This window comes from Trachymyrmex septentrionalis, unplaced genomic scaffold, assembly GCF_001594115.1.
Source record: "Trachymyrmex septentrionalis isolate Tsep2-gDNA-1 unplaced genomic scaffold, Tsep1.0 scaffold7, whole genome shotgun sequence".
Classification (NCBI taxonomy): domain Eukaryota; kingdom Metazoa; phylum Arthropoda; class Insecta; order Hymenoptera; family Formicidae; genus Trachymyrmex; species Trachymyrmex septentrionalis.
The window spans coordinates 2,941,878-2,965,261 of record NW_017305884.1 but is presented as its reverse complement, the minus strand read 5'-3'; the positions used below and the strand labels follow the sequence as shown (position 1 = coordinate 2,965,261).

General features: G+C 41.2%; 2 protein-coding genes across 3 annotated transcripts in view; one reads left to right on the top strand and one right to left on the bottom strand.

The window, feature by feature from the left end:
- LOC108753645 (reversion-inducing cysteine-rich protein with Kazal motifs) overlaps positions 1–16,924 on the bottom strand; it is a 19,504-nt gene extending 2,580 nt beyond the window's left edge. Inside the window, exons 1-6 of the mRNA XM_018495431.1 lie at positions 16,725–16,924; positions 5,278–5,330; positions 2,148–2,231; positions 1,800–1,836; positions 1,385–1,732; positions 138–570 (exon numbers count right to left, since the gene is read on the bottom strand). Coding sequence (XP_018350933.1) covers positions 138–570; positions 1,385–1,732; positions 1,800–1,836; positions 2,148–2,231; positions 5,278–5,330; positions 16,725–16,812 — 1,043 coding nt within the window. The 5' untranslated portion in view covers positions 16,813–16,924. The remainder of the gene's footprint in view (positions 1–137; positions 571–1,384; positions 1,733–1,799; positions 1,837–2,147; positions 2,232–5,277; positions 5,331–16,724) is intronic.
- Positions 16,925–23,067: 6,143 nt separating this feature from the next.
- Positions 23,068–23,384, top strand: part of LOC108753646 (zinc finger with UFM1-specific peptidase domain protein-like) — a 9,565-nt gene continuing 9,248 nt past the window's right edge. For both annotated transcript variants that reach the window (XM_018495432.1, XM_018495437.1), the window contains exon 1: positions 23,068–23,291. In XM_018495432.1, the coding sequence (XP_018350934.1) occupies positions 23,272–23,291 (20 nt within the window). In that variant the 5' untranslated portion in view covers positions 23,068–23,271. The remainder of the gene's footprint in view (positions 23,292–23,384) is intronic.

The window sequence follows — 23,384 nt, the reverse complement described above, 5'->3', positions numbered from 1 at the left end:
AATTTTTTTAAAAGACTTTAAATATTATCAGCACCATTCGGAGTTAATATTAATATTCGACTTTCTAATCGCTAATTATTTGAATTAATTTCAGACTATTGATAATGACCAGATCTTAATTCACTCACGATTCGTACCTAAACAAAGTCGTAGGTCTGTCGTTAAACCGCGCACAGTAAGACAATCCGGAACAGCCTATCTCACAAGAGTCGTCCGCATCTTCCAGACACCTCCTCAGTTCACCTTCTGAATTGGACGAGAGACACTGTGCGTCTAGTTGTACCCAGGCGGTCTCCCAGTCTGCCTGAAAGGCTCGCCAGCATAAATTCTGGCAGAAAGGCTTTGTCGCTTTCGTGCAACACGTCAATTTGCCAGCGTTCAAGGGTAATCGCGTCGGCTTCGTCGAGCCCGATTTTAATAAGCAGCTCCACATCGGCGACTGAGGTAACACGGGACTGCACTTCTCCGCCAGAGCATCCATGATCTCCTGGTCGGTCGTCGCAGTATGGAGAATACTGCGACACGTATCCAGGCACGTCGCAGTCGTGGCTTCATCGCAACAGTGCAAATCTACAGAAATAGAATCAACTAATTTTTACGACGTAGGTGCCTCAATAATCATTCGCTGATATCAATCAATGAACGATTAATTAAAGTACAATAGATAAATCTTCTTGCTAAATAAAAACATTTTTATGACAATTAAAAAATTATGATATATTATAATGCTATTTAAATTAAAACAAATTAAGATACAAGGTCAAAAGCAATGTAGACGTAATATAGTCTTTTGACTGTTAATCCATGAACACCATGTACATCTACACCTACATTGCTTTTGACTCTAAAACATTGATGATTTTAATTGAATGACGTCACCATTTCTCGCTAATAATCGGAGAATTGGCTTCCAAAAAAACTGGATTTCATTGACATACTTTGACTTCATGACTGTTAATTAAGGAGCATTATGGTATATTTTTACAATAAAATGAAAAGTTGTAACAGAAAATGAGATAAAGTTCTCATAATTATTGCGATATTTTATTAAAATATAGAAAGTTAATTGAATTTATACACGGCTGAGGAGAGTAAAGTTTTAAGTGAAGTTTAATATAAGTTTTAATAATAGATTTGTATTTTAATTTGTTATTGCTTAGCAATTTATACAAGCGTGTAATAAAAATTAATATTAAATTCAAACGATAATTAAATTCAATTAAAAATTAAATTAAATTAAATATTAAAAAAAAAAAAGAAACGTAATTCTAATATTTGAATACTATTATAAAATTGATTCGATAATTATTTGATAATTAATAATTTGATAATTATTCTACCCCACATAGATCGTATCACGGTTTTTTATGAAATAATAACTAACGCTGCTTCGGATCCTCGGCGTGTTTCACCTCGGCTATACTTTTCAAGCATTTGGGGATTTGATGGAAGCAACCCTTGCTGCTGTACAACTTCAAGTTAGATTGTTTGCCGGGCTTGTAAAAAATATCTTTGCAGATAGCCCTGCATGTGTCATTGGAAACGTTACTGCAGCATCGTTCGGCCTCCTCGCGCTTTTCCAGACAGAAGAAAAACTCGGGTTCGTCGCTCGGTCGGCAGGATTCGTTCAGATCGTTTGTGGAACCAGACAGAGCGCAGGTCGTGCGACACGTTGGATTTTGAGCGAGACGACAACATCCTCGACCCGTCCAATCTTCGTTCCTTTTGAGCTCTATAAGAATTCAAATAATTCGATATTTTGCCGCAACATTTGGTGCACACTAGACTACCCCGCTTACCATTTAATGTCGTGTTCACGCAAGACCAAAAATCCAACTGAAAAAAAAAAGAGTTGAATGAGGAAGGGCATTGTAGTTGTAAAAAATAGCAGAAAAAGAAAGAAAGGAATGGTGAAGAAAGTGAAGTGCACAATCGATCGATCGCGCGACCACGAGTCCGGAGATCATCTTTCATAAAATCGTCACCGCGAAATAAAAAAATTTGGATCGCATTACAAACATCCCGAATCGTTTAAGGTGCCCATTGTTGAGAGGCTTCCGATCCAGATTTGAGCTGAATGAAGAGAACAAACGAGTGTCGATTGCGTGGGATCGAGTCTTAGAAATAAAAATCGTGTGGCAACTCACCAGCTCCATGGAACAAAACTCCAGCAGACGTCGAGTGGCATTTTCCCTCGCTTCGATCTCGGCACCCAAGACTACCAAGGATATCTGTATAAAAGTGCGTACAAATTATCTCTAATCCAAATCAATTAATTATTATCGTGACAAAAAAATAAAAGTAATTGCGATAAAATTGCAAAGAATATGTAGCACGAATAAAAATTGTTTCAGAACGTCGCGGATCGGAGGTCCAAAATTACTTCGAAAAGAAGAATATAAATGATAATAAAAGTAGTGATATAGAAGAAACTCTTTGCATAAATGTGTAAATTATTCCGATGAGTTGGACTTGGAAGCGTAAACTCCTTTAATGTCCGTCTCGACTGACTCTGAATCGAGCGTCGAGGACTTCCCAAATTCGAAATGCGGTGTGGCGCATTAGCGGTCATTAAGAATCAAGGACACGAATGCAACACACATAGGCCCCGCGATTTCCTGTTGCCCGTCACTGAATGACAATCGTCCTCGGGACCGAGATATCGCTCGCGCGTTTCGTCCTCATCCCGGATTCAATCGGCGTCCTCCGCGAGGACACACCGGATCCACTCGGTATGTCCATCACGGTCAAGAGTTACGATCATCCATCAATATGCGGTGGGTCCCGCCGGGCTCTGGCGATAGGCCCAGTCAAAGGTTACACTCGACAACCGAACGTAAATCATCGATCACTTGTTCATATATTTCTCTCCGAGTAGCATTTTTTCAAAATTAATATGCAGTTTTTACCAAGGCGACAAATCACATTATATTGTTATTAAAATAACGCGCTACGTTAAATATTCGATGTAGGTATTTCTGATTGTGTTTTTTTATTAACTTCTTCATCATGTGTTGCGAAGAGATTTCTTTTATAATTCAATATAATCTAGCAATATCTCCAGAATATTTTTACCAGGTTCGGTTGTTATAAATGTTAGAGGTGAAAGTGATGTGGAGTTGAGAAAATGGCGTATGTACGTATTTCCGTCGCGGTATATTCTGGGAGGTATGCGCAGCCGGGTCACATCGCCTTGCTGAAAGAGATGCATTTTCCAACGGCAAATTTTTCGCGGCGATTTTAACGAGAGAAGTATGTTGATGATGACAAATTTCTGTTTTCTGTTAAACACGAACGTCTTCATAATCCTATACGAACTGAATATGATAAACGGTAAAGATAATGCGAGACGAAAAATAATTTCACCATTTCTCTGTTTGTGATGTATAGCGATTAAAATTTACGTAGAAAATACTGTCGTTGGCAAAAATCTGAAATAAACGTTACTTTGTAGCTCATATACACTCGGACCAAATACATCACCACGACGGCCTCCGAGTGAAAGCCGAGATCAAAAGATACCGAAATAGAACCGCAGCTTTTATAATTTATCTCGTGCTCTCATTTGCCAAAATCCCGAATGCCACGAACGGCTATGAAGTGTCGATTGACTAATCAAATTGGTCATCTGCAGTTCTCTCTAATACGACCCGTCGTATGCACTCAGCTTTTGTAAAATTTAAAAACAACATCGATATGCTTTTTTAATTATTTTTACGACATAATATAAATTTTTATGTTAGCTATAAAAATATATAACATAATTTTATATAGAAAAAAACACTCATTTGTTAAAAATGTAATTTTTTTAATGTGAAACAAAAGGAACAACGAAAATACTGCTGATCCGAATAAGAAGAAAAAAAGACTCGCACGTTGTCGAAGACGTCTTTCCTATCCTAAAGAATAACATGTCACATATCTCGGAGCTTTCGTCATGATTTCCGGTTATTTTGCTGCTAAATGACCAAGAAGGAAGCGCTCATTAGTAGTCAAGGGAGAAGATCCGGAGAGACAGCTTTCTCAAAGTTTTTCTGCACCTCACATTGTGTCGTGTCTCACATTTCAATTGAGCAATAACGTTGAGATGAAAAATGTTAAAAACCACAAAGAAAAAAGTCGCGTCATAAAATTTTGTCTAAGTAACTTTCACATATTCCATACGTAATTTTTACAATGGACTTTACTTCTTATTTCGAATTCAAGATTTTAAGTATAATACATTGATACCGCGAATAAACTCACATCGCGATCGCCGCAGCGATAAAATATCCTTTATAGACAAGATCCTCTTGTACGTACCATTCCGTAATCAGAAATCAACCGAAGGTTACGTCCAAAGTACGTCCCCTCCCTACCCCGAATAAACTGCGCGGAGACACGATATCATTGATAACGCGCGGTACGTCCAGCATGTCCAACGCGTCAATTCGTAATATTTGCGTATGAATGAGCCCGCGGGGCGCCCCGGAGGGGCCCCGCGTAAATCTCGCAGCGGGCCCCCGGTGTCTCCGATATTATCTTCCGAAGAGGAGGCCCCCGCAGTCACCTCTAAAGAAGCTACAGCCGGGAAGCACCCCACGTCGAGAAACCCTCATCGAAGGAAGCAACGAGTATCTTCTTCTCATCTTTTTTTTCCCCACCTATCCATTTCACTCCTCCCTCTTTCTCTCTCTCTCTCCTTAACGTTCCCTTTTTATTTCCCGGATCCTAATATATCCGTGGACAGGACATATTTCGTGTCCTTTATCGTTCTCGGGTTCGGCCCACGGATATTTATCAACCGTGTGATATCGCATTCGGATTACGCTGTCGAGATTGTCTTTTTGAAATTCCCACGAGGGAATTTTCCTCCTCCTTCCGCGCTGTATAATTAATAGATTATACTCCCGCGGCGTGAGGTCACGATTAATTTCTTATCGCGACGGAAAAGGTGTATTCTTCTTTAAACAGCTTCGGATATTGGTTTTGGATTTTACAATTTTAGATTCCGCGTATCGCTCCCCCGTGTTTTTGTCCCCGGCCATTCACTGTCAATTTATATATATATATATATATATATAGGCATATTTTTTTTATTGTAGATACTATTTTTTAACTGTAGATACAAATATTTATGCATGTATTAATAAGTTTGAACATTTACTGAACTTAGTTTAATTACTACTTTCATTCTTGAATGAGAGAATTTCAAGAGATTCTTCTAAAGAAGCTTCTCTTAAAAAATCTTAAAGAAGCGAGAGAATAAAGTACGATGTACTTATTTAAAATGCGTACCTTGGAGCACACATTCCGACAGGATCCAGCAGCCAGCGAGCAGCAGGACATCTCTGTAACAGAAACGAAGGAAGGATTAGCTTTGTGCATCGAAAGAGCAGATGGAGGCTATAATCCGATAAACTTCTCGGTCACACTCGAGAATATTTCCTCCACTTTTCCGCCGACACGAAACAGACGCGTATCCTGCATTACGTCAACATAAGAGAGGCAAAAAGGAAGAGAAAGGATCCGTTTTCATGGGTCCACACGAGGGTACGTTAGTGTCAAAACTCTGCCACCCCCCCCCTCCCCCGAGGGACCTCACATGCAGTTTATATTCGGAGACTCCGATTCGCAAAAACAGAATTGGAGAATTTCATCCTGAGTGAGGTAATTTTTGTCGCGATAAATTCTCTGTAGTGTTTTGAAATACTTATTAGCATCGTTATTAAATTGGCGATCGATGTAATTTGTGAAGTTATTTCCAGAGTTTCAGTTTACGTTTGTTTTTCAAATCCGACAGTTCGAATTTTGGCGCGCAGAATTGATAGAACTGAAAAATTTATGTGTGAACATTATTAATCATATCAAGATCCGTTTTTCGACCGAAAAATAAGATTCCTTTCTTATTTTATTTTCGCCTGTATAGAATTACAAAAGACTGCTTTTACCGACTTCCTTTACACTTTTCAATGGTAATTTCATATTCGTTACTACGTCAATTATTATAACGGTCGAACGACTGTATTTACGTAACATTGTTTTAGAACGTGAAATGAAGTAGGACAGAAGTTGAGACGTGGACGTTTCTCGTCTCGGTGGTCTTAAATATTAAAAGTTTCCGTTCTATCTAGCGAGACTGCAATGGCGTGCAGTCGAGAAACATTCCGTGTGTCCCCTTTCTTCCCAACGTCTTCAATTATTAAACGACTCGAGGGGAATTGTCCGGTACGTCATTTGGATCGAACAATCGAACAAGATGATATCCTGCTCTTCGTTCGAGTGCCCTCCTTCGTAATTTAACGACGAACTTTCAGCTCGTATGACGTATTCAAGAGAATTGCTATTCAAGTTTCGAGCTTATCGGCAGTGGGCAGTTTGTTGCCCTTTACAACAGCTACGATTGTGAGCATGTGTAATTATGCGTACCCCGTCGGAACGCGCGTTTATTCCCGTTTTTATATTTCTGACGTGAATGGTTGTCAACGACTCCTCCCATACGTGTCACGTTTTGACGTGAAAGATCTTTAACGACTTTACCGGGTTAACATGCGGGTTCGATCAAAGTGTACTCGTGTGAAAGGGGGGAGGGGTGGGGGGGGGGGGGGTCTTTTGAATGGCGACTGAAATCGTAAGGGCCGCCGACCGTGCCAACGCGCTGCGTTACAATGAAGCTAATAGATACCAATTAACAGCAAATTGTAGCTCCCTCCCTTTTCCCGCTTCATTTCGAAGAATCGTTTCGATTCCGGTTATATGTATGTTATATACGCGCACACTGCGGAGTTCTCATTTTTTACAATCGTAAGTCTTGCCGAAGCTCAAGCACACTTCGTGGTATTCACAGTAGAAAATTTACCGTAAATATATTATTCGTAGTTAAATATTATTCGTAGTGTATCGTTCGTGAAATTACAGAACGAGATCGTTTTGAATTTCCTAGCGCCCACCTAAGGTAATTATAATTACGGCCGTATTGTCGGGAGTGGGAAATGTCAGTCGCGTACGGGATCGTTTGCATTCCCGAGGAAAACAGGAGGGTGCTCGAGTCTCCTGTTACAGAATAAATTACAGAATGTTTGGCTAGATATCGGTTTCGGTCACCGACACCTGGCACCTATCCGTTTGTCACCGAGTTATTCACGTCTGGTCCTAAAATATCAGCGGGATGATTTGTATGGAGGTCGAATCATATTTTCCGCTCTCTCAACACGGTTACTGTTATAGAGCGTGGAAAACCTGCCGTCGCTCACGTTTATCGTCGCGACTTCGATCGCACTCGGGAGTTTCGTTTCGTTCTTGTTCTTTCTCTCTCTCTCTCTCTCTCTCTCTCTCTCTCTCTTTTTTTTTGGTTTTCTCACTCATTACGCATGCGAGTGCGTTTGCAATCGTCCCGTCGTCGTAAAAAACTCACTCACGCGGGTCGTTTAAGACGCGCCTTTAATCGAATCCTCGCCACAAAGAGCCACGACGTTTTCCACGTGAAATTTCGCCGCGACAAGTGCGTCGCGCCTTTAAACGCGGCGTTTTGTGGCTCCTGTTGCGGACGACACAAAAATAGCTGGCGTCGTTCGCGGCCATCCGGCGTTTACGCCGATCTAAACTGCGGAGCCCCCTTCACTTTATCCCACCCGTTACCCGAGAGGCCGAAATGTTCGTGACTTTGACGAGAAACATCAGATCGACAAATGCAAGCCGAACCGTGTACGACTTGTGAACGCAATATACGTTTTTTTACTCGCCAGAAACGCTTCGTTCAAATTTATCGGGAGAAAGGAATTGAGCGTAGAGAGAAGACGTTCTTTCTCAATTATGAGAAGATAAAAAAATCTACTACTAGAGGTGTAATTATATCAAGTACGGAGGAAACTGTTGAAATTAAATATCGGTATCTGCCATTTTTTTTAAACGCATTTTCATAAACGTTTATCAAACGATACAAACGTACATCTGATTGTCTTTGCTTCTATACGTAAAGCAAAAAAAAAATTGTCCTGTATTGAAAAACATTTTATTGCTTTTTACGTTCGTTTTCACAAGTAACAGCTTAGTTTCAGCAACTTCCCCGGGTGTGACACACCCTATAATTAACGAATTACGTAATTAACAATAATGCAGTAACAACAGTAATAATAGACTGTTACGACTGTGACGACGATGATACGGCCGAGAAGTGGCAAACAACGCCTAATAAAGCGGACCGTTTAATTTGACTAATACAAGATTCTGCGGAGCGAGAGTCCAGTGGCATTTTGAACGCCATTAATGCGCTCGATGAAACGAGGCAGCTCGGCTCTCCTGCAGTCCCGTCGTCTCTCCGAGTTATTAGCATAACAAAATAGGAAACGCAGCCACGACAAATATAATAATACTCGTGAATCTCGTTGCATGGATTACACGTTGCGCGATCATAATGCCGTGCCTCGCGGACGTGTTGTAAATTTAATTCGACGTTTTCTCTTGCGGCTTTGTTTCTCGCTTTTCTCCTCTTTGTTTTTCAAACGTCGAACGCGCCTAATGCACACTCGCGCCGTGTTGATAATGACAGATTTCATCTGCAGTAAATCCGTCTGTGCGCCATAATTCGCAAACGGCGCGTCTAAATTTATATACGCGATGTACGCGTGATTTTTGCATAGCAAAACTCCTAAACCCTCCCCCCCCCCACTTTCTCTAACGGGAAACTAAAAAAAAAATTTGTCGTTGATAACTAACGGGAATATAAGAGAAAACATTGTTGTACGGAAGCTACGCGTTTCGCGAGTTTTATCTCCGTATTCGAATTCATTATTAGAGAGCCCAGCGTTTCGTGAACATTGGCAGTTCTTTAATTCATCAGGGCGAAGAGTATCAGATTGGTCTTCGCCTCGAATGAAGCGAATTGCAATAATCACGAAATGTTGGCGTTCTAATAACGGATCTGAACACGGAGGTAACCCGCGAAACGCAGTTTCTGTACAGAAAGTATCGTTGGAAGCATCCAAAAGCACTAGAAATACTTGTTTATTATTCGTATACCGAGAGGAAAAAAATACTGAAAAATAAGCTATCAGGATCGACCGAATAAGTAATTTCTCTGGGAGCCATATATATCGTGACACGTAAAAAAATTTTACGTAACGCACGAAAATTATTTATTCGACGGGTCCTAATAATAGCTTGTTTTTTTTTTTTTTTCTTCGTGTGCGTCAAGATATTTTTTTCTCTCGGTGTGTATATCGATCGTCTTGGCGAGTAATAAAAATCACCAAACGCGGGAAACCATCTCGATCGCTCGCTCGATTAAATCAGAATGAAGTTATTGATATCAATAATGCATCGCGGTGTCTGCAATAAATCATTTACGTATTTCAATGTTGCGTGTCTCGCGTGTCTCCGCATCGCATCCTGTCTACCGTCGGACGGATCGGTATGTCGGTCCACGCGTGCCGAGACAATAAGCGTGTCTTCGCCAGTCTTCACGCGCGTAATTTACAGCGAATCGCCGTTTCTCCGTTTCGCCGCGAATCTTTTCTCGGAACGAGGCGAGCGCGTTTCCTCGACGAATTTAAACGAGCGTCACCCGAGGTGACGTCGATCGGCGGGAATGTGTCGTGCAACATTCGTTCTCGCAGCGCAAGCCGTCCGACTCCGTACGTATACAGTATACTACGACCCGCCGCGACTCGCCGTTACATACACAACCGCATAACTGCACTCGCAGCTGCGTCTTTCGGCTGCGACATCGGCGTTACTGTCTCTCATAAAAAGAAAAAGGAGAAAAAAAAAGCTCCGCGCGATTCTTCCATGCTCTTATCAGCGGCGATATGACTTACATCATGGTTACTCCATCCATGGTGACTCCAGAGAGTCCATCGGAAAAAGCTCTTTGCGAATTGCAGAGTTGTGTCGATAAAATTTTATTTCTCAGTGCACTACGAATGCACTATTTTCTCCGCAAACAAGGATATCAAAGGAATAGAAAAAAAGTCACTTGTCGATTTAATCTGTGATATTACTTACTCTAGTTGCTTCTGTTCTCCGACTCTTAGAATTGCGTTTCGAGACTGAAAATTTGGCGCGTAATTCGATTGAATGCACGAGTGTATAAATTCACATAATCATCTGGATACTGTAAAAAGGATCTAGCTCGACCGTTTAAGGCCTTCATTTCCTATTTATCGTGTTACAGCCTGAAAGGATACCGGATACTTAATAGAAACAAAAATCTTTCTTTACAGCCAGGAAAACGGAATTCAGGCAAGTCGGAAGGGATTCGTTCCCACGGAATGAAATATTTATAATCTTTGCAAAGGATAAATGAATACAGAGACCCCGTAGAAATAGGGGAGGGGGATTTGAAAAGAAATGCTCTTCGAATAAAAGACGTTCCGCCTATCCGCCGATCTGGCCGACGCTCGTTAATCGTACCGTAATCAATTCTTCATCGCAAATCCTACCTTTCGCAATCTGTCAGCCATTATCGGCGATTACGAACGCGCCACGTCGTTATTTGCAAATATAGGCGCGATAATCCTCGCGAGGGCATAATTAGATGCTGCCGGCGGCAGGCGAACGATGCGATGTGCGCAGACATTGCGAAGAAATTGTACTATACATAATTAATACAGTCATCAAACTCGCGCCCGAGTAAGCACGGTGCATTTTATGATGCGAAGAAAGAGAGGAAAGGGAAGGAGGAAATCGACAAGGGATCGCCGGCCAGCGGGGAGATAAAAAGGAGGGAATACGTGATACGTGTCTCTCGACATGTTTTTATCCGGCGTGAAGCTGTCACAGGGGTTTTATGTGTTTATTTATCTCTCCTCTCATACAGTATACACGATGTAGCGGGTACATATATATCGACGGAGAAGTACATATAAGTAATCTTCATGGTGAAGAGTCTTTGGGATGCTTCTCGCAATTCTTCTCTCTTCCTTCGTTTGTTCTCTCTCTCTCTCTCTCTCTCTCTCTCTCTCTCTCTCTCTCTCTCTCTTGAGATCTGCTGCCGCTTCCTTCCTTTTTTTTTGTCTCCTTAACACGAAATTCGCGACAACCGGTCCCCCGAGGAACACCACCGGGTGTCGCCGTAGGATCCACAAAAAACCTCCAATATCTCCCTAATTATGTCTACGTCTCTCATATTGTATCGAGAGCGTGTGCGATCTGTCTTTTGAAATTGATATAGCAATCACCACGATCCACTTCTTATCGCTCTTCCAATTAATTGACTTTTTAACGTCACACAGCAGCACACTTTATCAGAGAGATCTCCTGAGAACTCCATGCGTTCTTAGGACGTAGGAGCAACTTTTGTACATCTTTATATTCTCTGGAGTGGAATCGCACATTCTAAAGAGTGAAAATGAAGCTAGCCTTAAAAATGAGTGGCGCAATTTTCAATCTTTAAGAATGTGATTTCACTCTTCGGAGTGACGATAATTCTCTCTAAAAGTTTTAAAGAGTCCCTTGGAGGTCTGTATCGCCAAATTGTTGGCGCTTCTCTATCATAAGACACAGTGTACCATAGTGATCATTTTATCTTTGTTTAACATTGGCAAACAACAAAGATACTACGATCCACTGTGTTACACTGTATCATTTGTGTCTCTTGCTGGAAAGTATCCTGTACTTGTTCCAAGATTGAAAATGATGTAAAACTGTACAAAAGTGTGTGTAATATTTTATTATATTAATAGAATTATCACGTATGTGTGACTTTGAGCTTCATCTTCGCTGCGCTTCATTTACATAATAGTGAATAATATCGTTTTATGTTTGTTCACTGTAATCGTAATCAATCCATAAATCTTGTTTTCCTACGATTCCTCGTATTCGCTTCGTCATAACGTAATGCGTCAATCCTTACGCCTTCTTCCTTGTCCGATTTTATCTCCACATTTATATCAACATTTTCCGGATAATCATTATTCATTATTATATAGCTCATCATTGCCGGTTATTATTTTCTATTACGTGAGCGGAATGAGACATCGACGTTTTCGACTGCGTTTTATTGTTGAAATCGTCCATAAAGAGAAGAGAAATCCGTACATAAAAGAAAATAATCGAAGAAAAACTCTTTCTCTCTTGCAAGAGATTTAAAAGATTTCGATCGAGTAAATTATTGCAACTCACGTGGGTGACGATATACTAAATCACGAAATTGATAAAACTCCTACAAGCAGTGGGATTAAAATAAAATATTGAAACTGGTATAACAAATTTTCAAATTGTTCGATATACAGTTACGAGACAGAAATTTCTATAATTATTCGCAATAACAGCAATTTCGTTTCGTGCGCGAATAACGTGCGATTAATATTGATAATCACGTACTAGTTTCAGGAAATTAATATGTATTTTCTAAAACGCAGGTTCTCTCTCTCGCGCAGTTTTTGAAAGTGTAATAATTTCGCTCACTGCGAGCCATTAGACGCGGGACTCGCTCAGACCCGCTAGTATTAGAATTACTTGGAAAATGTATAAGCCGGCGCATAATAATGCATTGACGGTCCACGAGGGCGTATCGGAGGCGGCGAGATGAGCGGATGTTTAATGGTTAATTAAGAGTATCGATCTCGATCGGCGATTGAGAGAGTGTGACCGTGGGTGCGTGTACTCGTATATACATTATGTATATTACGGCTTGCGTAAGTCGCTGCTCCAATTTCCAGTTGCGGCCAGGCACACGCGTGAAATCACACGTTCAAAGTTGTCGACCGGCAGGGTCGATTTTACGCGCCTAGAACTGGCCGTCAAATTTACACCCGAGAATCATTATGATCGACACTCTCGCCAGCATTGAAAGGTGCGGATTACGTGCGTGACAAACTGCCAATTACCTCGCCGCCTTTACGCAGTTTCTGCAAAACGACCACCGGCTGCCTTTCCGTAGCCGATCAATTTCTAAAATAGACATAATTAACGTTTTTCGCGATCGCCTGTTGCTGATTAAGTCGCTACAAAGTTGCGTACGAGGGTTGTTTTCAAATAATCTGTGCAATTATTTATGCAAATGCGCGAAAATTGCACTGGAAAAATAATAATGTGACAACCGCTAAATCATGTCTCTAGCAAAGAGAGAGAGAGAGAGAGAGAGAGAGAGAGAGAGAGAGAGAGAGAAATCACTATTTATTTAACGTTCTGTGACAACAGGAAGAATAAAAAGTCTTATACGGCGATCCGTATTCAATATGTACAAAAGTATAAATGTTATATGATACAAAGTATAGATATATATGATACAAAACGAAGAGTTATAATGGATACTTTCTGTTTGGTGACATAAGTCGATATACATATTATCATTCTATCTTTCTTGGCATTCACTGTCTGCGTTCAACAAAAAAAAGTAGCTTTATAACTGTGTATAATTCTTCAATGTGATTGATCCTGCTTTTAGTTTCTCATGAATCTAAATGTCATGAATCTAAGAATTATATTAAAGAATTTTTCAATTATAGTTGCAAAACTGCCTTTTTTACTGAACGCAGAAATAACAAAGATTAAATAACACAGATAGAATTTGTGCCAACTTGTGTCACCAAATGGAAAGCATCTATTACAATATATGATAAAAATACCCAGCAAACGAGAATGGATTGAAATGAATTGAAATGGATTCAGATTTTCAGGAATATTGATTCGCGAATGTTAAAACGAATGCTCTTCAATCCTGAATGCATTTTTATTCATTTATAGGAATTGCATATCTCTATGCCTTCCAATCTAAAAATAATATTAGTTTTTTTCTGTGCATTGTGAATACTGTTCAATTCAAAATTTTGAATAGGCAATGCAGTTTTTCAATCCAATCGCATTCAATTGGATCTAAAATTGAGTCCAATTGAATTCCAATTAAATCCAAAAAAAGTATTCGCTATTTAAAATGCGCAGATAGAAAAAAATTCAATCCATTTTAATCCATTCTCGTTTGCTGGGCACAAGCATTTGTGTACATATGTAAGGGAAAAAGAGAAAGAGAGAGAAATAAGTGAAATTTTATTGACACTGTAGATCACAAATTACTAGTCTACTCAACGTTCAATTTCTTTTCCTCCAACGCGACGGAGGTGTCGTATTCATGTATCATTAAGATAGAATAATTACGTAACGCCATGGGGACTTAATAATTATTCACGCGCGTGCTGTGTAGCTATAAATCAAGTGATAAATTTTGTAATATGCGCGTGCCAATGGATTACGTACATTTTCCAGTCGCGTAAATAAATTGCTTCTGCGTTCCTGCGCCGGTCAAAACCGGCGCGTAACATGTTAATCATTTGCGACACATGGATGCAATTCGCGTTCTATGTAAATCCCGCTCGCATGTCAGTGACGTCTATTACGTCCGCTGCTTACATCCAGTATCGTAATCTGCGTATGGAAGAACTGTGAATGATGAATGGAAGATCTATCGCCTTCGAGATTTATGAGATTTATGAGAACGACCTTATAATAATGCTGTAATATAATATTTTCATAGAGCTTATACACACATAGTTTTAAATTACAATCCAATTGAAATTAAATTCCACGGCTAGAAATTCAAATAAAGAAAAATGTTAAAATATAATTCTAGTCTGCAAATGGAACAAAGAATTAGTTTCTATATTTACACATTCGATACGCGGATCTTTGTAGAGCTTTGTAGAGCCTCCATACACCTAGATTTCTTTTTCTTAGACACTAGTATCGCTGGTGTGAGAGATTCTCCTACGAATCGCGTTTTGTATCGATAAGCGCATTGAACGAGCGGCGAGTGAGAGAATCGCGGCGCGTTATCACCTTTGGCTCTCGTATGTGGATATATTTATGCTGCCAATGCCTCCGCTTATGCGTATGTTTTTCTCTTTTCTCTTTTTGTACATACGCGCAAATACGCCTCCGAGTCGAGCCGAAGGTAGAGAAATCGAGGACCGTTAGCGACACCTTGTTCACACGAATGCACGTGCACCGTGTAAATTTCAGGAAAGATTAAAGGGACCGGAAAGATGTGGCAACGAAAGAAAGAAAGGAAGAGAGAGAGAGAGAGAGAGAGAGAGAGAGAGAGGGAGAAATTACGTCGTTGTGTGGAAAACGGGGCACTTCATCTCGATAAAATGAACTCCCAACGGAGAATGTGCGACCCGCGATTGCACTCGATTTACGATTATCGAGGACAAAAAAACGCGCGTATAGTGTCGTTAACGTTCACGTTATCTCGCGCTAACTTGCATATATTTGCCGGCGATAATTGCGACATAGGTCGACTGTGCGGCAAGTGAGAGTATTTTTCTTTTTTAATTTTAAGTATACCGAGTTCTGAGATCGCTCCTTTTAAATCACTATATCAAAGGAACTCCACAAGATACTTCTTGCATGCAAATAAGTCTCTAATTACTCTCGCAAATAACGTTTATTTCGTTAAAATAAGTAGAAATACATGCATCGTGATTTGCAATGCAAATCAGAAAAGTCCCAGCTCTATTATCCATCTTTGTACGATGAAAAAAAAATATATAAATAAATTGTTTCAAGTGTCGACCGAAAAGAATCTTTAAAGGAGAGGACTGTCGCGGAAGGAAGCGAAACTTTTTACCGCATGATCCGTGAGAACTCGAAGCTCTCTCTCTCTCGGCTCGAATCGTGATAAAAAAAAAAGAAACCCTTTCTCGGGTCCTCCGTTCGCTCGTTTCCCGGTCAGGGGAAGGAGTTTTTAACGACGAGCGAGGCGAGACATTAAAAATCGCCATGCGGGTGGCGGGGCGCACTAAAAAAATCAGCGCGACGGAAGGGATCGCAGGAGAGATCGGAGGAAACGGCGGAGGCTCGTTCACACATGTGGCGGGAAGTTGTCGTTGATATCTTCTTGCCGTCCGATGACGAACGCTCTCGCGAGAAATGGGTTCAATGAATCTGTCCCGGGGCTCGTATTTTTGCGCGTAGAAGCGACATCGCGCCGGCCGATCTTATAAATAATCGGCGGTTCACACACGCACAACTGGACGATACGTGATAACGCACGTTAAAATAGCTAGCGATCCTTTCTGCTCATCGAAAAAAAAAAAAAAAAACTACGGCTGATACTCTTTTGGCGGGATCCATCGATTTCAGCTCTATATCGCCGATAATTCACACTATTTTAACCCTCCGGAACTGACGGCGAAATTTATTGGATCCACTCAAGTACAAATCTCTTTGGTCCAGTTCCACCAATGTAAGATTAACTTTAATCTCGACTTAACTTACTGTTGATCTTTTTTCAAGAATGAAAAAAAAGATGAAGAGTAAATTCAACCGAGATTAAGGTTAATCTTGCATTGATGGAACCAGGCCTTTGTCGAAAATGTCGAACAGTTCAATTCTCTTTTTGTTACATCTATAAATTTGTGGATTGGCCTTATTAAAATACATTTAATGTTCATTCTTTCCTTGTATTAGTTATGTCATTCTGATTTCTCAATTAGTGTTTTTTAATTAAACCATAAATTATGCCAATTTCGATAAGCAAATTCCAGATACATTCACGCACAAAAACAGAATTGTAATTAATTAATTGAATTGAAATTAGGAGCTCGCAGAGAGAGTTTCGCGGAGGGAATGAAATCGTTATCAAATAATTCATTTATTCGATCACATGGGATTCGCGATTTTTCGTAATTTTAACTCATTCATTCATACCACGCAAAAATAAATTCATCATTCTTTCAATCTATCCCTGACTCGCCTGTCTCTTTATACGTCCCGCGTGGAAAAAAAGGTATAAGATTATAATTTACCTTGCGCTGCGTTGAGGAAGGGATTGCCAGCGACCGGCGCGAGGATCGTCGCGATCGCTGTTATCACCAGCATCGTCAAGTGGTGCATTTTCGATACGTGCGAAGCACCGACCCCCTTCTTTCGAATTCCTGCGTAACGACTCGCGCGCGTTCACCTCATCTCACCACAATGCGTACGCACGCGTGTTTCGCCCGTGAGAATTGAGAGAAGATCAGAGAAAAGAAAAGGAGGAAGAGGAGGAGGGGGAGGAACAGGAGAGGGAAGAAGAAGAAGAAGAAGAAGAAGATATCAGGCAGCCTCACGGATGTGGAGGAGTCACATGTCGAGACGAGACACGCATGGCACTCGCATAGAACAAAGATGTGCACTCGTACGCAGCTCGCGAGCGACTGAGCTTTTCGTGAGCACTTACGAGTTGAGCTTTTTACTGAGTGAGTGGGTGAGAGGAAGAAACGAGGAGTAGAGAACCGGGGAGGCTCCCCGGAGTGCCGGAGGGGGAACCCCGGTCTCGACGAAGACGGGTAAGAGGACGAAAGTTGCGTGCGAGAGAGGGACGGCGTGAGAGGAATCGCGTGTGTGGGTGGGAAGAGACACGCGTGGCGTGTATACGCTTGTCATGCGGTGCAACCAACCCGCTATTGTGACATCTTCGACTGTATACCCACACACGGTGCCCCGACGCATTCCTCCCCCCACCCCCTCCACCCCTCCCTTTCTTTCGTCTTTCCGGCCTGGCGTCCCTCAACCACGCGGCGAGTTCCCGCGGTGAGTTCTTTGTTACGCGCGCGAGCAGCGAAATTTCGGGGATGCGAGCGAGCGAGCGAGAGAGACACACAGAGAGAAAGAGAGCACGTAATAGATCACTCGACCGGGTACTCGTTCCCCATTTGCGGTATCTCTCCCTGAGTACTTATGTATCCGTCTCGAGCCGAGAGCACACGCAGGTCAGACGAAAATCAGCCCGCACCCATAAATCGAATGTCGCCACCAGCCTATTTGCCCTGCGGCTTCTTCGAGTGGCACTCGTATATTCCGAGAAGGAGGGAAGCCGATAACCCAGGGACGATAACTTCCAGGGCTGATAACGTCGCGATACGCGACGCGAAGTAAATCTTCCTTAATACATTTCCGATACGCTCGATACGTCGCGAGCTAGCGACGTGACGTCTCCTGTACAAACAATCCTCGAGTTCGGACGGACGATTTCGTCTAAACGCGACGAACAGAGATATAGTACTTCAGCGAGAGATAAGATTAGATCTTATTATAATTCACACAACCGAATATTCTAAGAATAGGATTAATCTGTTAAGAGAGTCCACGGTGCATGTGAACGGTTTTATGTGAACGGCTCAATTAAATGTCGGGGTGATTTTGTCGAGCTGCATGTAGCCCGGATTCTTCTACGCTTCATGATTTATCGCGTAGTCAGAGATCGAAGCGTGGAGGACCATCGATTTTTTTATCGACGTCTTGCTGGCCAATGGGTGTCCGAAAACACGTTCGCCGTCGTCTTCGGATATTTGATTGACTGATTGGAGCGGATTCTCAGAGCAGCTGTAATTTATTAATTTATTCCACCGATAAATCGCCTTCAATCCGCACGTGGGTAGCGGACGACCGGTCCATGGTATCTCTCTCTTCTTCGTTCCCCTTTTAATCTCGTCTCTCCTTCTCTTTCTCTCTCTCTCTCTCTCTCTCTCTCTCTCTCTCTCTCGCGCTCTGTCTCTTTAAAGAGGAGGGAGACCGTTATTCTACTAAATGTGCTTCATCGCTTAGGATGATTTTGCTCGAAAAATCAGCATCCATTTGTTGATGTTCAATAATCCATTTTCACGCTCCATTTTCACTAACCCTAAACTGTCAGCTGTTAAATTGTTTTTTTTTTGGGGTTGCCAACACTTTACTGCACAAATGGCGGCAAATTCAAATCTTGCGTTAATTTTGGGACACCCTTTACATCGATGTAAATAACAGCAGCGCGGTGTGTCATTTGCGCGCATTGCACAATTGGTGGGTGTTATGCGAAAATAAGTTAACCCGCTAAGTTTAAGTAAATGAAGTCTAAAATATACAGTCCTGTTCCGCTGATCCAGCTACGAGTACCACTTTTTTTTTTTTACATTTTGCCGATTAACGTATATCCTTAGCGTGGGTCTGTTTGACCGATTTTCGCAACGAGAATATTTTCCTAGAGAAATGTATGGTTGAAAATGAACAAGTCGGACAAATTAGATCAACTAGAATTCTAATTGTTTAAAATTAGAATTCTAATAAATTTAACGAGAAACTTCTAATCGTCTTCATTTTCAACCAGAACATTCCAATTAATCCAACTAGACATTTTTCTCAGTGTGGTTCCGGGATCGATACTTCAATATTCTTCTCGCCATCCGGCATCCTTCGAGGATTTCAAGACGATAACATAAATGCAGTCTCAAAAGAGAGAGAGAGAGAGAGAGAGAGAGAGAGAGAGAGAAAGAGAGAGTTCTCAACACCTAGCAGTCACGTAAAGCAAACGACTGGTTACGCGATCGAGGCTCTTCCAAGACACGTCCGCTATATATGTTAATCGCGCATGATCATATAAATATTCAAACATCGCTGGGCTGGACCGCAGCTCGAACGGACCTCCGACGTGCTACTGGTGTGGACTACCTTATCTGAGTATCCACACTACTACCTGTCGCGCATAGATAATTAACAATGAGTAACGACGTACAAATCAATCGTCTTGCTCGCTGGCGATCGGCGATGGTACGCGTAAGAATGTAGTCCTCTGGCGGTATCCATTCTCGAAACTGAACGATTAAACTAGTCATGAAAACTCTCAATCCAATCATTAAGCCAAAAATTACCACCGGTACTTCAGTTTGAGTTGCTTACCGAAATTATACTGATTTAATGACTGCTCTTGAAAATCACTCGACAAGACATATATTTATTGTTTCCGGTGTAATCGCTTGAACACTTGGATCTCATCGAAATTCCATCGATCTCTGTTTATCGCTCGATAGATACACTCAAGGAAAAAATGGTTGGCTGCATCTCAATTATTCGGCGAGATTCGAGAGAACGTTCTTACCAAAAATTTGTTTACGAATGCCAATTCTGAGGGAACCAGTTTTGCCGATTGGCGAACGTGATTGGAGTCGCAAATGCATACCGGTCCAATTTCATCGAATGTGTACCTCAAAGATTCTTGTATTGTGCGGGAGGATGCAACTAATTTATGGAGGCGAGACCGCAATGTTAACCAGCGTCACTTACGAGTGTCTCCTTCGCGATTTCGAAGCTAACGACATGTTTGCACATACTAGTGCGGTTTCATTTCCTTTCCGTTTCTGTATTTTTTTACTTTTCTTCATTTTTATCTTTACGCGAAATATGTAGCAAAGCATCTTAACAATTAAGAGTGATGTGAAACAAAATTATTAAAGAAATTATTTTTGGGCCTTAATATATTGGCCTAATTTGTTCTTACATGGAAAGAATGATTTTACTGAAATATTAAAAAATATAAATAGATACAGATCTGAAAATAATTTTGTTAAATTATTACAATAATTATGTGGGAAATTCAAGCATGATGAGCAATGCTGCAAAAAGTTTTGACATTTTAGCAATCAGTTCGCGAGCATTCTGCTTAGTTATTTTAATAATCCAATAAAGTTATATATATATATTTTTTTTTCAGACCTATATCCGCCTAAATTTTTAGATATTTGAACCGTTCTTTCCATATGTAATATTTAAATAAGTTTCTACTACGATATTAATATTTTTCCCGTTACACATCCATTTAGCCTGTCTATTCATTTCCTTTAGACAAACATTCTCGATGACGTTCTTTGTATCGAAGCGATCTAATACCAGGAACACAACCCGCCAACTTCGCCGGACTCGATTTAACTCGCTCAAGTACTCGGAATGGTTATTAATTATCTTCGTGCAGACGCGTCGGCTAATTGGACGGCGTTGTATGCATCTAGCAAGCGAGACGAGCGAGACGTGAATTTTGATTCATCTCTCGGATCAATGCGAGAAAATCATTGTCATCTGTATCACGTAATTTTTCTTGCTCTCGCGAACTAAATAATAAAATAATGAAAGTCCATCTCTCAAGAAACTGCAAAAGGAAAATTGTTTCAATGAAATGAAAAAAAGTTACTTTCGAAGATAACCAAGAGATATGAAAAACGGAACGTTAAAACATATATATAGGTACAAGATAAAAAAAACTTTGAACGTTAAAAGATACATAATGATGTAGAAAGTGAAAAACATTATTAGAAATGTGACGTGCACGATATTACACATTATTCAAATGTATTGTAATATATTTATTGCATTCTAACATTACGATATTATTCCATTGTTGCAGTGTAAAAATTCGATATCTCGAGCAGAAACAAATAACGTCAAAGTGACGTTAAAAAACGAATCGCGGCTGATTGGAAAGTTTTGATTTTTTTTAACGCAACTTAATCGTTTCACACAGCCATTTTAATGTCTTGATGATCTAATTGTGTTCTGCTTGAGATTCGATATTGAGCGGAAAACTGGATTCGCATAGATAAATTCCCCTCGGTCCACGATGGATCATCTATTTTTTACGAGGAAACACAGAGAGCACGGGAGAAGGGATAAACGGTTCGTTGAACGTTGGTATCTCGCGCCCGTCGTCGAATGCATGTCGATGAGGCGAACGAGCGGGCTTTCGCGTCCATTGCACCGTGAGAAATCGAATTCCCTGCGCGCGAATGTGTCGCGGTCGCGTGCGGAATTCCGATGCATCGCGACGCACCCCGGTCGTGCCCGTTTGTACGAAGATGCGACACTCGCGGAAGATAATGGCGGACGACGCGGCAACCATCCGTCCGACGCTCCGACGAGGCAATGCAACGCGACAGGCACAATCGCGCCGCGTTCTGCTATTTGGATAATGCCGGGCTTCGTCGCGGCCCTCTTCTTGCGCGCCTTGTTATTACGGGAAGTTCGAGCGTGGAAAGACAATACGAGGACAATCGGAGAAACTGGAACGCAGCAACGAACGCGCCGTTATTCCCGGTGTTTACCGGAGATTGAGACACTTCAGACGCGTACATTATCCCGTTACAATTGTCCTTCTATTGTCTTTCTATTTAGAAAGTATTCGGAACAATTGTCACGTATAAGTGCATTTCGCGCGGACTTTCTGTTAAAATAAAACGGAATGATATTTAAAGTAATTTTGGATCGATCTGTCTGTACAACTGGATTTAATATAGATCTAAATTTGTATCTAAACATTTAGATAAAATAAATCTGAAAATAATTTTGTTTAGGCCATCGAAATAACTAACCAGTCAATATTTTTACGTATAAAAGACGTTTGAAAGTCCCAAAGTCATATTTTAAGACGTCTTAAAATTATCAGAAAGACGCCTTATGGCATTTTTTGTGACATCTTTAGGGAGTCTTTCAAATGTCCTGTATTTAGAATCTTAAATCATGACGTCTTTTAGACATTTTTTAGTCCAAGTCTACAACTTTACTTTAAGAAGCCGTAAGCCGTAAGTTGTAAGTGACGATGTATCAGCCACAGAACCTATGCTTTTAACTCGTAAGAATTGGGTTTTGCTCGATTCGCTTAAGTCTAACGATTAAAACCTAAAGACTGCGCAAAAACAGTTTAAAAAGAGAAATTATTGTCACTTAATCCCTTCCGGCTGACGACTTAAGGCCTCTCAAAGCAAAGTTGTGAACCGAGACTTATAAGACATTTGCAAACTTTTTTATACGTCTTTAAGACGTCATAATGTTTTCTGGGAAATATAATTTTTATACGCGCGTACAATTTCAGGTTACATTGGCCGTATCAATATCTACTCGTACACTGTCAGTATTGAAAATCTATATAATTATACGTAACAACTATAGATTTTTTGAAAATCTATAATTAATGTTACGTATAATTATCTAGATCTGCTTGAGATTCTAATTATTATGATAGTCTCAAACAAAATTATTTTCAGATCGGTATTATATATATATTTACCAAATTTCTAAATACTTGAGCAAAACTGTTATTTCCTTGACAGTATAAAGAAATTATGTAATAACGTATCTTACCGTGAATATTATTATTGTCGTTACAGCTATATTGTAATTGATACTGCATTATAATTATTATTATAATTAGTACGATACGATCGATAGCTTCGCCGGTACCGCGTGTCTAGTTTCCCACTAGCTACCCACATGAGGGACGTCAGCCGTTACCGACAGCGTATTCTCCGAAGGGGAATGTCGAGCGGCGCTGGAAGCGTCGTCGGGGGTGGCGTCGGAGCGGGTCGCGCGGCCGCCAGCAGCGGGTGGCAGGTACCCCCTGCGCGTGGGGAAGCGAGTCGAGTAAAATCGTTCGTACGGATAGACCGACGCGACGGAAGGAACTGCCTGCGGTGCCTGTCATATGGAGCCGAGCGACGGGGCGGTGTGTTAGGCGATCGGCGGTGTCCCGCTTCCGCGGGACGAACGCGCGGGCCTACCACGAGAGGAGCGCGAATGATCGATCCGACAGTCCGGTGAGTGTACAAGTACCCGCGGAAGAATGCCGGAAGTTCGCGGAGGAAGGAAGAACGGATGGATGGGGGCGGGGGGGGGGGGGGGGGGGGGGA